Source organism: Anomalospiza imberbis, chromosome 9 (assembly GCF_031753505.1).
Source record: "Anomalospiza imberbis isolate Cuckoo-Finch-1a 21T00152 chromosome 9, ASM3175350v1, whole genome shotgun sequence".
Lineage (NCBI taxonomy): Eukaryota > Metazoa > Chordata > Aves > Passeriformes > Viduidae > Anomalospiza > Anomalospiza imberbis.
The window spans coordinates 8,916,527-8,931,852 of NC_089689.1; the positions used below are offsets into that span (position 1 = coordinate 8,916,527).

At 38.5% G+C, this 15,326-nt stretch overlaps 1 protein-coding gene across 2 annotated transcripts in view; it reads left to right on the forward strand.

The window, feature by feature from the left end:
- The window catches only part of CFH (complement factor H), a 31,184-nt gene that overhangs the window by 10,563 nt on the left and 5,295 nt on the right, over positions 1-15,326 (forward strand). For both annotated transcript variants that reach the window (XM_068199584.1, XM_068199585.1), the window contains exons 5-17: positions 1,313-1,507; positions 3,683-3,853; positions 5,311-5,490; positions 6,934-7,134; positions 8,384-8,560; positions 8,915-9,091; positions 9,948-10,124; positions 10,279-10,452; positions 11,577-11,759; positions 12,419-12,601; positions 13,123-13,305; positions 14,528-14,707; positions 15,105-15,311. In XM_068199584.1, the coding sequence (XP_068055685.1) occupies positions 1,313-1,507; positions 3,683-3,853; positions 5,311-5,490; positions 6,934-7,134; positions 8,384-8,560; positions 8,915-9,091; positions 9,948-10,124; positions 10,279-10,452; positions 11,577-11,759; positions 12,419-12,601; positions 13,123-13,305; positions 14,528-14,707; positions 15,105-15,311 (2,388 nt within the window). The remainder of the gene's footprint in view (positions 1-1,312; positions 1,508-3,682; positions 3,854-5,310; positions 5,491-6,933; positions 7,135-8,383; positions 8,561-8,914; positions 9,092-9,947; positions 10,125-10,278; positions 10,453-11,576; positions 11,760-12,418; positions 12,602-13,122; positions 13,306-14,527; positions 14,708-15,104; positions 15,312-15,326) is intronic.

The following is a 15,326-nucleotide window of genomic DNA, read 5'->3' on the forward strand; positions in this document are numbered from 1 at the left end:
ACATCAAGACATAATAGACTGGATGGCTTAGATTATGGTTTTAGAAACCTTTTCACCAGTTTCAAGCCTGTATGATCATGAAAATAAGGTTCCTGCTCTTCACAGGGATAATTCTTAACTGCTTTATTTTAACATATGTGGGCAGCAGTGACATTTTTGTTTGGGTTAAGCATCTGATGTCAGGAAAGGGTCTCTAAGAACAAATTTAAGTTGATATCTTGACTAGAGCTTGTTGTCTGTGGTTTAATATTTCTGTGGATTTAGATACTTTGCATTTAGTGTACTGGATTTTGAGGGCACTCACACTTAGGTATTGAGGTCTGTCTGCAGTATATGGAGCAAGGGTTTCCAACATTTTTTGTCATGTCTCACCAAGATACTTCAGTTTCAAAGTGCTCCTAAGTTTTTTCTGTCATGGTTGAGTTTTCACTGAAATAAAGAATTTGTACAGTGTCCTAAATGTGAAGAACCCATGAGACAGAATATGAGCTCATGGAAAAGGCAGATGACTTTTACGATGGTAAATGTCAGAGAGAAGTAGCTTTGGTAAGCAAAACAGAATCCACTTTTGTACCTGCTCAGTAATATCCATGTAAGCATCTAAGAATGAGCTTTGATAGTCATTTTCCCCCTTAGTAAGACATATCTGATGACATAAGTTAATTCTTTTTTTTTTCTGCAGGTACATAATTGGTAGGTACAAGAGCTCTAAATAATGTCTGCCACTGTGTTTGTTTATTTTAGCAATATAATTGCTCTGATATCCTTAATTAGAATTTTTGTTAATAACTGAACTAGAATTAGAATTAGAATTTTAGTTAATAGAACTGAATTAGAATTTTAGTTAATAACTACACACTGTTGTAGGCAGTGTGCAATGCAGCACTGTTCCAGATAGCAAACTGCCCATAGCAAACTCAGTTCGGCACAACTTTAAACAAAGTCAACTGATTTTGGCAAATTTTAATGGTGTCACTCAAGGCTTAGCTAACCATCCACAGAATGCAGGATCCTAGGATAATTTAGATTGGGTGAGGTCATCTAATTCAGTGGATGCTCTGTCTTTAGCCTTCAAGGGGATGATGAGAGAGGGTCTAAAAGCTTCTTCCTATGTCACTCTGTCTTTTTGCTTAGGGCTTTGTATTACACTTGCTGCAAATGGTATCTGAATACCAGCTAGAGTGTATATTTTTTAAATGTGTAAGGAAATTACAGTAACTTTTCTGTATTTTAACTTTTTTGTGTGTCAGCTTATTTTACAGACTAGACCTCAAAATTACCTTTTTTTCCTTTCCTTGTTTTGTTTTTCCAGTGATAAAGTGTTTACCTGTACAAGAACCTGAAAATGGAAGGATAATTATGACTGGTGCATTTGAGCTAGGCCAAGAATATTCCTTTGGCCAGGTTGTAAATTTTGAATGTAATGCAAAACACAAGCTTGTTGGAGCTAAAGAAATTGTTTGCTCTGCTAATGGAGAATGGAGTAACGAAGTGCCTCAGTGTAAAGGTAAAAAGGACACTCTTTACTGTGTGTCATTAAGAAGCTTTGTTCTCACAGACTCCTAAATTGTAGTTACCATATGGGAAGCCACAAAGTTTTCACTTTATCTCACAGCAATTAAGCTTGGTTTGTCTGTAAACAATCTCCAGTGCATATATGAAAACGTAGGATAAGAAAGAGAAATATAATAGTATTGGATGCTAATGTAAGGATAATAGACCATATTTTCATCTTCCATATTTTTCCTGCAAGCTACAAGTATGTTTTGCCAGGCTGCAGTCAAATTCTTTGCTATGTCTGCATAAGAGTCAACCACTTCAGTGTTTATTTAACCAAAGTAATCAGAAACAACTTTGAATCTCTGTGAACCAAGTTTAGTTAACAATTAGGATTTTAATTCTTGGGGTATATAGAATACAAAAATAAATGTTAGATTTTTCTTTCCTCACACTGATGTGTTTGGAAAAGTTTGAAGGTTCGTGTTTAGCTTTTACAGAACCCCAGAATCAGTGAGGTGGTGTGGACTTCTGAAGGTCTCTCAAAGCAATTAGCTGGGGCAAGTTGCCCAAAAACATGTTTAGTCAGCTTTTGATATCTCCAAGGATGGAGATCCACAGTTCCTCTGGGTAAGCCACTGCAGTGATTGAACTCTCTTCAGTAAAAATTTAGAAGTGACATTTCCTGTATTTCGATTGGTGCCCGTTGTTTCTCACTGTATGGCTGGTGGCCAGTGAGAATGAGAAAGGTCCAGTTCCATCATCTTTGCCTCTGCCTGCCCCACTGGAGCCAGGAATTTATTCATGTGAAAAAGACTGTCCCTCCTCCCCCAAGCCTTCTTTACTCCAAACTCGCTTAAACCTCTCTCTATCTGTCAGTTTTTCCAATTCCTTAATTATCTTCCTGTCCCCTACTGGAGCTGCTCCAGTATGTCCCAATCTTTCCTCTACTGGGAGTTCTGACCTGGAGAGATGTAGATCATCACCTCCTTTGGCTTGCTGGCAGCACTTTTCCCAGGGGAGCCCAGGGTGGTTTTTTTGCTGCAAAGGCCCATTCCTGGCCCCTGTCCAACTTGTCCATCCGGACCACTCACTTTTTTTTCTGCAAAACTGCTTTTCAGCCAGTCAATCCCATGCTGCCCTGCCTGCAGCTGGTACTGGTGGATGGGGTTATTCCTCCCAGTTTCTGAACAAAGAATGGATGGGATTGGATTGTCAGAGTACAAACATGTAAATATTCAGAACATCAAGTTTCTTAGATTATTTCTATGTTATTTGATCATGAAGTATGTGTTTAGAAGAGCAGAATAGACATGTCGGGATGGCAAATACATTTATGGTTTGTTCATAATTCTAGTTCTGCATTTTGCTGCTTTGAAAACCCCATTTATTATATTTTGTACAGCATGAAGTGGAATTAAACATTTATGGTTGTAACATTTCCAGAATATCGTGAATTTCATTAAACAATGACAGTTCCCATGAGCTATATTTAATTTTAAACACAAAGTAAATTTAGTAAAAGAATCCAAGACAACTCTGTGGTGTCCTGTTCTGTGACCTAGGAAACAAAACTTTTAATATCTTCTGACTTTATGAATGCATTTTTAGGAAACTGCAAGATCTTGGTGGTTTTATTTGGTTTGGCAAGAAACTGGGAACATTGATGTTCTTTTATAAATATTAAGCATTCTAGTGTCAATTTTTCAGATACTTTAAATTCTTTTCTCTTTTTGATGTCATGATTTAATTAATAACCTACTGGCTCTGAGAGCACACTAGGTTTGTTGGAAATTAAAAGAAATTATCTGAAAAACAGAAAATCCTAAATTTCAGATAGCCTAGTGTCTTATTTTGGAATGTCTCCTGCCTTGTCTCTTGATTCTAAGTCCATTAAAGTCCAAAGTTCTGAAATCTATCTCATGAACCAATTTGCCATTGAAGCTGTGCTACACCACATTACACCACCTGGAACCCAGAATCGAGGATGTGCTCAAATAAGTTTCAAACAGCTTTCAAATGGGAAAGTTTTTGTGAATTCAAATTAACCCCCCTACACCCCTCAAAAAAAAAAAAAAAAAACCCAAACCAAACCAAAAAAAACCCCTAAATTTTATTGTCATAGACATTTATTCTTAACAAATAAAAATTAAAATACCTGGATTTTTGTCTGTTTCAATTTCAGAAATTATCTGTGCCATGCCAGAAATCCCTCATGGATATGTCCGTTCTCCAAGGGAGTCTTACAAGGAAAATGAAGTAATGCAGTTTTTCTGTAAAGAAGGATACAAATATGGGAACAGAGCAGATGCACTGTGCACTGAATCGGGATGGAATCCACCTCCCTATTGTGCTGGTCAGTCTTGCCTAAAGGGGTTTTCCACTTTAGTTGAGTTTGGAAGTAATTTTAGGGATTAATAAATTCATTCATGATAAAATAAATCCATCCACATCCAATATCCATGAAGACTGGAAGGATTAAGTGCTGAGGGGACCAAAGAACTGGATAAGAGTTTTCCATGAAGAGCAGTAGCAAAACCAGAATCTTATTGTGAATCTCTACAAATTAATATATATACAATGCTAAAACACTCTATTTGTTTATAACTCTCTAATGCCTTCTGAGCAGTTCATGTGACAAATCCATAATTCCTGAGGCTAGTCCTGTTTGACATCAGCCCTCTGGGTCATGGATTTTACTTTAGTTTCATGCAATTACAGCACTTAAAGGCTGTATTTAAATCTCCGAATATGCATGTCATATCTCAACTGGAACAGTTCAATGGCATTTTGGGGAATTTATCAGTGCCTTGAATTTTCTTCAAGAAATTGCCAAAATCTTGAAACTGGAAAAAAATTTGTTGGCAACGGGGCAACATGATAGGATTTTATGCACCACCCACCTTCCTGGGACCTCTTCCAGAAAGACTCCTTTAGAAATAAAGACTTGTTGTCAGTCTTGGGGCCCACTCAGTTTTTGACCTTTCTGATTCAAGATTAGTAATGTTATTAATTAATATGCATTGCCTACAGTTTAACAACATAGTGCTTTTGAGGAGTGCCAAACAAAACATTCTTCTAGACACTCATATGCTGGGCTCTGGTACTTGGGGTGTACTCAGTAGTTCTGGATCCTACTGGGCTTATCACTGGACCTAGATGATTCAGCAGGGCATGCATGAAAACTGATTCACCCACCCTCACTCCACAGCAGCACCAACCTGTAGTTACCTTAAAGTCATCCCCTCCCAGCCCTGAGGGTGTTGGTGATGTTTTCTGAACTAGAAGAAGACACAAAAGAGCCCCAAAAGACAGACTCTGATTTATAAATCTGTTAGCCTGACTTCTCTGGGCATGAAGATATCTTGAGTTTTTTATAATAAGATTCTTGACCTTTTTCAGTTGTTGAAATACTTCCAGTGTCAGAGAAGGATACTAATCTTATCACACAGCCTTTGAATGATCAGTTCCTAGTCAAGTATAATTATTTCTGCATTTAGGACCTGCCAGTGAAACTGCCCTCCTTTGGGACAGTGTCCATAAACGAGTCCAGGAAAACCCAGCTGCAGATCTACAGGAAAAAATTAGGTTCGGTTTGATGGCTTCCACTTCTCTCTCTAACCATTCTCTTTGCAATTAAGTTTTAATCTTCTAATTAACATAAAATCAGTAACAGCTGTCACTCTTCTCTTACAGAACCATACATTCCTAAGAAACCTCTTTTTTAACAATTTTATGCACTTATGGCCAATATACTGTGAAAACAAGAACTTATGCAATAAATTTAAACATTTTTTTCTGTTTTTTATTTAGAAATTGTATGCTCTCCTCCAGTAATTTCCTCTGGGAACTTTAGACCTCAAAAAGACAAGTACATAGTGGGTAATACAATCACAGTAGAGTGTGATGATGGGTATCATTTCAAAGTGATGACTGGCAGAACCACAGCTGAATGCACCAAGAATGGCTGGGTGCCTGATCCAGCTTGTGTCCGTAAGTAGCTCTCATGAATAAAGTTACCATGTGGAATTGTTGGAAGTATCTCAGAGAAAAGAAGTTAAGAGCAAAATTTGAGGAGCTTAAAATATGTCAGCTGCTTATTTTTTTCTTTGTACTCTAAAGATTTATTTGATGGTTTAGAAAAATCACCTATAAAAACAATGGTGTAATCCACATTTCCATTGTGTCTATTAACACACGTATTACCTCTTAATGTATTTGCAAATCTGTTAAAATGTGCTATTGTCAGCTCACTGTCAGGAAGGTTTCTGCTCCACCTGAGGAATAGCATCCCAGTCAGGATTAGAGGACAGGCGGAGTTTAAAGTAGTCAAACCACAGGTAATGATTGGAAGATACCTTACCTTGTAGTATCACAGCTCTATATTTTTACTTGTAATTTGATGTTACAGACAGTCACAGAATTTTATCTATTTTATAGCCTATCAGATAACAAAGCACGGTATTCTTGATGGTTGAGGAGTTCTTTCTTGGGTTAAACTTCCCATTAGTGCAATGGTAGCTTTGCCCAGTAGGCACAGTATAAATAAATTAACTATATAAATTAGCAGGTATTTTCATAATTTAACACTCTTTCATCTTTGGTCACTGAAAATAAAACTTAGAATGTGAGAGAAATCCTGATGAAATCAGACTTGTAAAGGAACCTTTGGATGATTAGAGCTATTTCTGGAACATGCTCTTTCAGTATCTGAGTTAATGTTTTCTCTGTATCAGTTGGGTTCTAAAATTCAGGTGTCATTCTGAGCCCACTTCACTCATTATTGAATGGTCTGCTCTGCCCTGGCATGTAGGCTCTGGGTCAGAACATTTTGGGAGGAACCTGGGTAAACTTGAATGGAAGCTTCTGAGAATCTCCTCCTTCTATCCTGGACTTTTCCCTGGAAAGGGTCAGTTCATTTGTGGAACCAAGAGAGGAAAATTAAATGCTGCAGCTTTAAAATAAAATGAAAATAGTCAGGAAGAGCTTTTGGTGCAGGAACCCAAAATGTATAAATGGAGGTGGCAGGAGTCATCTCAATTTTAAGAGTTCACAGTTCAGTTTCTATATCTGAGCCAGATGACTGGGTTCCCTTTATGGTCAGAATAGTAAATTTAATCAAGACCCTCTACAGTGTCACCTCCCTGAACAATGAATACTAACCTTTGGTCTCACAAATCACCCTCAGGAGTCTGCTGAGAGTGCTGGCTGGATTTCTGTTGGTTGCAATGGAATTGAGGGAAGTAACACAGCTATAGGCAAAGATCCCAGGAGCAGAGCGTGGTTGTTCCTGCACTCCTTACCATCTGCCAGGGTGTGCAGTCCTGGTTCTATCCATTTCTGAAAATACTCAGATGATGAAGCTGAATCTGAATTGTGTCCTGAGCTTTTTATCGTGCATGTGTTGATATTGTTGCTGTTCCATTCTGTTTCAAGGCAAACCATGTGACTACCCACTTATAGAAAATGGCAGGTTAAGTTATGCATATGAGAACCAGAGGAACTCTTACTTTCCAAAAAGATTTGGACAGACTGTAGATTACTACTGCCTCGATGGCTATTCAACCCCCACTGGAGATTTCTGGGTTCGAATTACCTGTTCTGAAAGGGGCTGGTTTCCAGAGCCAAAATGCCTGAGTAAGTACATTTCCACTATATACTCAATTCTGGTTTAATTATCAGAGATCTGTGCAGCAGAACTTGTTCTGATGGAACCCAAGACAAAACAGTTGCTGGAAGTCAAACTGCTTTAGGTGACCCCTGGAACTGCACCCAGACTGTCTTCCTATTTGCAGAGCACGAAGTGTCACCTGGGGACACTGAAATTATGCTTTTGGATTTTGAAGATTGTTTACTCCTGAAAATATTCATAAGAGTAAGAAATACATAGTAAACCTTCTTCTTCTCTGGCTTCTGGGTAACATGAAAGCATAGACTTTCATCTGTACCACAGCTGCACAACAGAGTTTCAACTCTATGTAAATATATTCTCCTTTCTGTGGCTTGGGCACTTTGGCACTTAGTCTTCATCCTCTCTGAGAAGCATTGCCTGGTACCTTTGGAAGACTAAATTTTAGAGCTGAAAAGGTGTCACAGTTTTGCGGTAAGCTGAAATGGATCATGGTAACAGCAAGACAACCAGATACACTGACTCAGATTTAAAATTAATTGGACTTAAAATTAATGTACAGCAGCGAGATGATGCCTCCTCTCACACATCTTCAGTCACAGCAAAGTTCCTACCTACTGGTAGGGCACAAAAGTGGATTACAAAAGGTTGCTCTTTCCTTGTTGCTCTCAGTGGAGTGGTGCTCAGTGCAGGAGATGAGAGGAGCCCTGCCTGGAGGAAAGGAGCAGGCACTCAGATAACACAGTATAACATTTCTTCAGTCATCTGCCTTACATCTGGGCTCTTGGGGACAGGAGGCCTTAGAGCCAGCATGCTAAGCTGTTGCTAAAATCTCTAGAGCTGGTTTGAGAGGCTGCTACACTTCCACAGAGGTGATAAAATCTCATGGAGACAAATGCTGGAGTTCAGTCTGGGCATACACCAACATTTTAGAGACATACCAGACCAAACTGATGTGAGAAGCACTGAAGTGAGCCAAGCTTGCTTGTGAACAATAGGTAAGAGATTTTTGGTTACTAGGCCACCTCATATTATGTTATGTAGTGACTTCCACTTCTGATCTTGTGGTCCATTAATCACAAGGCACTCAGACAAAACATGCTTTCATTCAAATTTGCACACAAGTGTCTTCTTGTGATACAAGGCTACAGAAAGGTGCTTGGAGGCCTGTTTGTTAGTAATGCTTCTTAAGGATTCATTTCCCTGTTGTTGCTGTAGAAATTTCTGTGGTTAAATGTACTTTCCTCCCTTCTTTAGAAAAATGTTTCATCAGAGAACTAGTAAATGGTTATTTCCCATACCGCGGCTGGAACGATTTTTTCAAGGAAGGTGAGAGAGTCAGGTATGTCTGCTATGACAACTACCAGGCTCAGCATGAAGAGGTCACATGCACAAGGAATGGCTGGGCACCTCCTCCAAGATGTACCCGTAAAAGTGAGTGTGCTTGTATTTTGGTGAGGTTTCTATCTTAAACGATTTGCTGTAGCAGTAATTTCTGAAAATGAAGACTCTCCTTCACAGAATAATTTAGCAGTAAGGAATTTAACATACTACAAAAGTTTTCTTTCAGAATATAGGACTGAAACATCCAACCAAGACTTCCATTCATTTAAATAACATATTAAGCATTATGTATTAACAGTGTATGGAATTAAATATGTATTCAATTGACCACGTATTAAACAATTTTGTGAATCCTACTGCTGCTTCTATTGTTATCCTTCTGCTCTGATTTTTATGCATGTAGTTTAGCAGTGCTTTACTTGGAAGAAATCTTGTCTCTTTCAGAAAAGTGCCAGGATATCATTTTTGAGAATGGCTATTTGAACTCAGATAGGAGAACATTCAATTTAAAAGAGAAGATCCTGTATAAATGTCATGCTGGCTTTGTGACTCCAGAAGGACAAGAAACAGGACACACACAGTGCCAAGACAGTGGCTGGACTCCACCTCCGAAGTGCATCAGTGAGTAGCTAAAGGTTTCAGAGCTCCCTGTCACTGTCACCAGTGTGTCCTGTGGATGCGGTCTTCTGTGGTGTTCTCTGGCCTCAGAGATTTGTCACCTTGATTTGTAGAGGTTTCTTACTGGGCAGAGGGACACTCAAAGGGCTGATCCTCCGGAGATTAACCTCTCTCAGGCTCCAAGAAATAGAAAATGTAAAGGATCTTTTTGGATCTCTTTAGCACTGAGTTAATGGTAATCACTGACCTCTTCAGTGGTTCTTACCTGATACAAGGTACATTTGGCCAAATTTACTCCCAGTTTATGCGGCAACGTCTGTGAACTGAGGCATTCCACCAAGAACTTTATTTAAATGTGACCAAACAAGAGACAATTAAGACTCATTATTTCAAAGTTCCTTCCTCTCCTGAACACAGCTGTAGTACAGTAAGAGACTTAATCTTGTATTGTTATATGTTGGCCATAATATTGACCAACTTCAGCTGCTATTTTATCTTGTCCTTTTATTTCAGACTACCTTTACCTACGATTTTGTGGCTTTTTTCTGACTCACAATTGACCATGGGAACAGCAGTACAAACCATTTGCTGTGACACCTAAATTAATAATAATACTTATAATGATAATAATATGTAGCAAAAGGAAATAATTTAATCTAAGGAAGAAATATTTACCCTAAATATTACTTCTAGACAAATTTTGGAAGATTAATGCAACAGATAATATGTGAATATGCTGCATATTCTACAATAATATTCTGACAATGCAGAATTATTGATGTTTCAAATACAGGGATGATGCTTCCAAAGGGCAGTGTTTCTGGATAACTAAATACACTAACTTTGTTTTATTCTACAGAATCATGTAAAGCACCAGGGGACATTTTGATTCACCACACAAAAAAAACTGTGTTCATGCCTGAAGATACAATTGAGTATTCATGTTTGGAGGGATATAAAACTACAAATAACATGCCAACTGATATCACAATGTGTGGCAAAAATGGAGAATGGAGTCCAGAACCCCAGTGTCATGGTGAATATTTTTGTGTTTGCTAATCAGTGTCACTCTGTATACACTCTGTGAACCTTTTTTCTTTAAGCCTTCCTTTGGTTTTGTTCTAACCAGTAGCATTTCATGTACTTCCTGTAGGTTGTCCACTATACCTTAAAATATCTTTTCTCCATAGAAATTGAATGTGCGCTGCTGCCATTGAGCAATGGAGATTTCTCTCCCAGAGAGGGTAAATACCACAGTGGAGCTGTTGTGAAATTTACCTGTGCGAAAAACTACATAAGGGTGGGACCTGCCTCTACTCAGTGCTACCACTTTGGATGGTTTCCGTCACCACCAGTGTGTCAAGGTAATTCTGCAATACTGAAAGTGAGCTGGGAAATGGCTTGAATCAGGTTATTGACTTTAATGTTTGAAAATTTGCTCACAGCTTCATAAATCATGTGCAGTATGGCAATGATTAATTTGAGTAGTGTCCTCTCTTACTATATTCCAAAGGTCCTAATTTTGCCATTGCCTAATATTGATACCCATCAGATATTGCATCCTGTGCTCTTTTTTTTCTGTCACATGAAATTGAAGGAAAAAAACCGTTTTGGAGATAACACAGAGCTAGACCCAAAAAAAAAGAAACCCAGTGAAGGATTTTCCTGTGAAATTCTTAGTTTCATATAGTAGGATGAGTACATTCATACAGAAGGAAAAATATGTATCCCTATACTTAGCATTCTTAACTTAGTACACAACTTCCTGGCATCTGAGAAGAACTTCTTGTGCTGGTGCTGGGCCCTCTCATGAGGTGCATCGGCTTTCACAAAGCTTGAGAGAAGAAAGGACCTCCCTTTCATCCCACTCAATCACTATTTTGGTGACTTTTACTCTGCAATCCTTCTTTTTGCTTACACTCTTTTGCATTTAAAAGCAAGTCTATTTCATATATTTGACTCTTTAGCTCAGGAACATTCTAAGCTCCCTTAATAGGAGTTCCACTCACTGCATCAAAAGCAAATTCCTTTAATATACAGTGTGTGGGGTTTGGTTTTTTTTGGTGTTTTTGTTTTGTTTTTGGGTTTGTTTTTTTTGCTGGGTCATTTTTAGGATATAGGTTATTCCTTGCAGAATTGTCGATTTTCTTATTTTCTTGTAAGAATACTGAAGTTACTCTTCTTGTAACTTTTTTTTTTTTGCTTTTCTCTTAAAACTGGGTTAGTTTTATCAACCATTTTTCTCAGAGCAGGCATTGACAGTGCATAGAAGTGACAAGAAAAGGGGGAGCCTGGTCACATGTATCTGTGATCTCCAGCCCAGCACGAATCCACATATTGAAAGGCATAAATCAATGACCTGTTTAACCCATTCCACTAATTTTCCTTCACTTTAATTGATATCTTCAATTTGTTTTATGTCATACTTAACATATAACTGTGGTGGAAATACTGAGTTCAGAGCATAGACTTGATCTCTTGATTTCAGTGAGTGTCAAAGGCTGTGGACCTCCCCCTGAAATTCCCAGTGGAAGTATTGTTGATGGCTCTGTGGAACAGTACCAGCATGGGGACAGAAAGCAATATGAATGTAACGGCGATTTTAAGTTGGTTGGATCAAAGGAAATAGAATGTATTGATGGACAGTGGTCATCTCTTCCCTCTTGCATTGGTAATCTACACAGCTCTTACTTCTGAGAAGTCTGTAATTCTCTGCAGGCTATTACCTCATAGATATTTTCATAATTAAAAATATGTATTTGCCGATGTAATGTTCTGTTCAAAGTAATAAAATACAATTGCATGACAAGCCATTACCTTGTGCTGTCACTACTGCTGCAGTAGTGCCAGCCCAAAGAACTGCAGGAAGTGCAGTTCTCACAGAGAGGTGACAGCTCTGCAGTCCTGTAAGAGACCTTACAGTGGTTTTCAGTTCTTGTAATAATCCTAACTGAAAGGGCACATTACAAATGTGCAGGTGTGTGATCAATTATATCTTTTGCTATGAGAATTAGTGATTCAGGTGTCTTGAATTAATTGAAGTTTTCCTTACTCTTTATGGCTTATGTACCAACAGTCTGGGAAAGTATTGTCAACTGAAACTACCTGTGGATCATGCCAGTGTTGGAAAAAGAAGGGAAAAGACAGCAAAGCAATTTAGAAAACTGGCTAGAAGATATACGTATCCCAGCTGTGTTGAAATTTAGTTGCTACAATTAGTGGGTGTAGGTTTGGTTCACCAAATGCGGATATAGTTATTTTTATTTAAGTTTTTTCAGCTATTGATCTGATTCCTCTATTATTGTGGAATGCCTCTGCTCTTTTCAACAGAAGACAAAGTGCCCTGTAAATCACCTTCCTCTATCCCAAATGTTGTTCTGCGTCAGGCAGACCAGGACCAGTATTCACATGGGGATGAAGTAACTTGTGGATGTAAACCAGGCTCTGACAATACTGAGGAAATGAAAATAAAATGTCTTAATGGAGAATGGAAGCCTTTACCTGTTTGTGCTGGTAATCTGTTTCCATAATACTTCAGATGTGAGTGCAACATAGTTGTATACAAAATTTGACTACAAAATGGCCTTCAGCCATCAGTATGTAGCCAGACATGGTATAGTTTAATGCATCAAAACTGAGTGGTTTTAATTTACTCCTTTTAAATGGAAGTATGTCCTTCATCCTGGAAAGACTCTGCACCTACAGCTTTGTAAAGGGAAGGAAATAGGCACTTGCCCAGTGATTAAAGTCAACTATTAAAAGGAATTAAAAGTAATGTTAATGGTCACAGTGTGTTACACTTGTCCCACCCTAACCACTTTTATGTGGATTAGTCCTTGTCACAGAGTCACAGAATTGAGTAAGGTTGGAAGGGACCACAGTGGGTCATCTGGTCCAACCTCCCTGCTCAAGCACCCACCCAGTAAAGTTCTTCCTCAAATTCACGTGGAACTTCTGTACAACTGATGACATCTTCATCAGTATATATTGTCAGATCTAAATCTATTTTTTAAGCTCTTTTTATTTTTTTTCAGATGAATCCCCTCAATGTGTGATTCCAGAGTATGTTGTGCTGGTGCGCTCTGGCCGGTATCCCATGTCAAGAAGGAGGACTGGGTTCCATAAAGTTATACATTATAAATGTACATCAAATAATGAAAATGTTAAACAGGCAACTTGTGTGTCTGGGAGATGGACACCAGAGATTGCATGTACAGGTGTGTTCTTACATTTGCACCATTTCTTTTGATGCAGGCATGATAAATACTCATTATTAAGGATTCTTAGCATTGCTGTAATCACTAGGCTGAAATAGAAGTGTTTACTTGATCATATGCTAAAGGGTAGTTGTGTCCATCGTTGGAGCAGTTAACTAGGTTTAGAGATGCACCACTTTAAGTAAGGCAGACTTAATGCTCTCTACTCTGACAATTGGAATGGCTGTCACTGGCACTTCCAATGTGAGAAAAGATGCAATGATAAATTCAAGCTCAGTTCTTCAAAAGGGCTTTACCCTGATGCAAAACAGAGAGCACATAGCTCAAGCTCCAGTCTGTGCCTTTATTTCCTCTAAACCTTCAAAGTTTTTCTAGTCTATTTTTTTCCTTCGTTTTTCCAATTGCTTCCTAGTGAAACTATGAGAAAAAAAGCTGAGTTGGCCAGTGAAAAAGCATGGACCCAGAGGAGGCTGCCCATATGTAACACACACCAGAGGTCTGGTCACACACCAGTCTTCAGGACTGCCTTTATCCATGGCAGAACAGGATATTGTCTGTAGAAAGCATGATTGTAAAACAACCATTGCCTCAGTCCTCACTTTGGTTATACCAGATTTATGGGAAATTATGCCTGAAACTGGGAAAAATATGGCAATCACTGTCCCTATCTTAGTTTTCTGGAACTACTAGAAGCAAGAAACTAAGCTCTGGAAGACTCCTCATATCTCTGTCCTCATTCTAGATCTACCTCATTCTCTCCCTTTTTCTTTCCTTTGGCAGAGAAAGAGTCCTTCATTCTTGGAGTGGAAAAATTTTAGCCTGTTTTTTTCTTTTCATTTAGCTCTGTCAGCTTAGTCTGAAGAAAAAAACAAAACTCCAGACATTGGTTCAGTTTCCTAAAATAGTTCATTATAGAAAGAGGAACAGGAAAAGCACACAAGAGTGTGCAGCTGTGTGATAAAGAAAGGAGGGACTACAAGAAACTCCATCTTAGCTTAGTGTAGACAGCTGTGACTGTCTTTTCTATGACTCTGAAAGCATATGAGCAGCTGAAGGCAGCTCTGCTTTTGGAAGCAGAACAAAATGATCATAGTATTAATTAAAGCTTGAGATAGCTATTGGAGTTCTCTAGCACCAGTGTTCTTAGTTGTTTGTGTTTTAATCTCTGCTGAACTGCTACACTTTCTCTTTGTTCTATTGTAACATGACTATGTGTCCTTAGCTGAGGAGAGTGTGTGCCCACCTCCACCTCAGGTGCCTGGTGCTCAGCAGACAACAGTAGGAAGAAACTTCAGGAATGGGAGTAAAGCATCTTTTTCATGTCCTGACGGTTTCGAGCTCATCGGTACAAAGGAAATAACCTGTGTGGAAGGGAAATGGCAATCACCACCTTACTGTGTGGGTCAGTACTGGCATATTTTTTTTCCATCTTTTTGTTATGAATATCTGTGTTGCTCATTTGCAGTTATCATGAGCAGTAGGCTGCTGTTACTTACCTAAGATTACCATGGACAGGGAACTGCAGGAAAGCAGTAGAACATAAATTGCTAAATAGGGTGCAAACAACTGCAGTCTTTTCATTTACACAGACTTATCTGGGATGGTGTATACAATTTTCAGGTAGTCCCTCAAGAGCTGTGTGCTTATTTTTTTGTTTACTATATTGCATAACAGAGACTCAGTTTTGAGTGGGGGCCTTAAATAATGTGCTGTATTCTGTAAATTATTTATTACTTAGTTACAGTTGCAATACTGATTGTCTTACATTACTGTTTAACTGTGTTGTGTGTGTTTTTTAGAAAGACCATGTTTCCCACCAAAATCTGTAGAATGTGCTCATCCTCCCAGGCTGGAAAACCCAAACTTAAGAATTGAAAGAGAAGGGAAAACAATTTATCTGCCTGGTGCTAGATTTAAGTATGTTTCTCGTTCTGGATACATGTTAAATGGACCAACAGAGATAAATTGTTCTATGGGAAACTGGACTGCAACTCCTTCATGCTTGGGTAATATCAAAAATT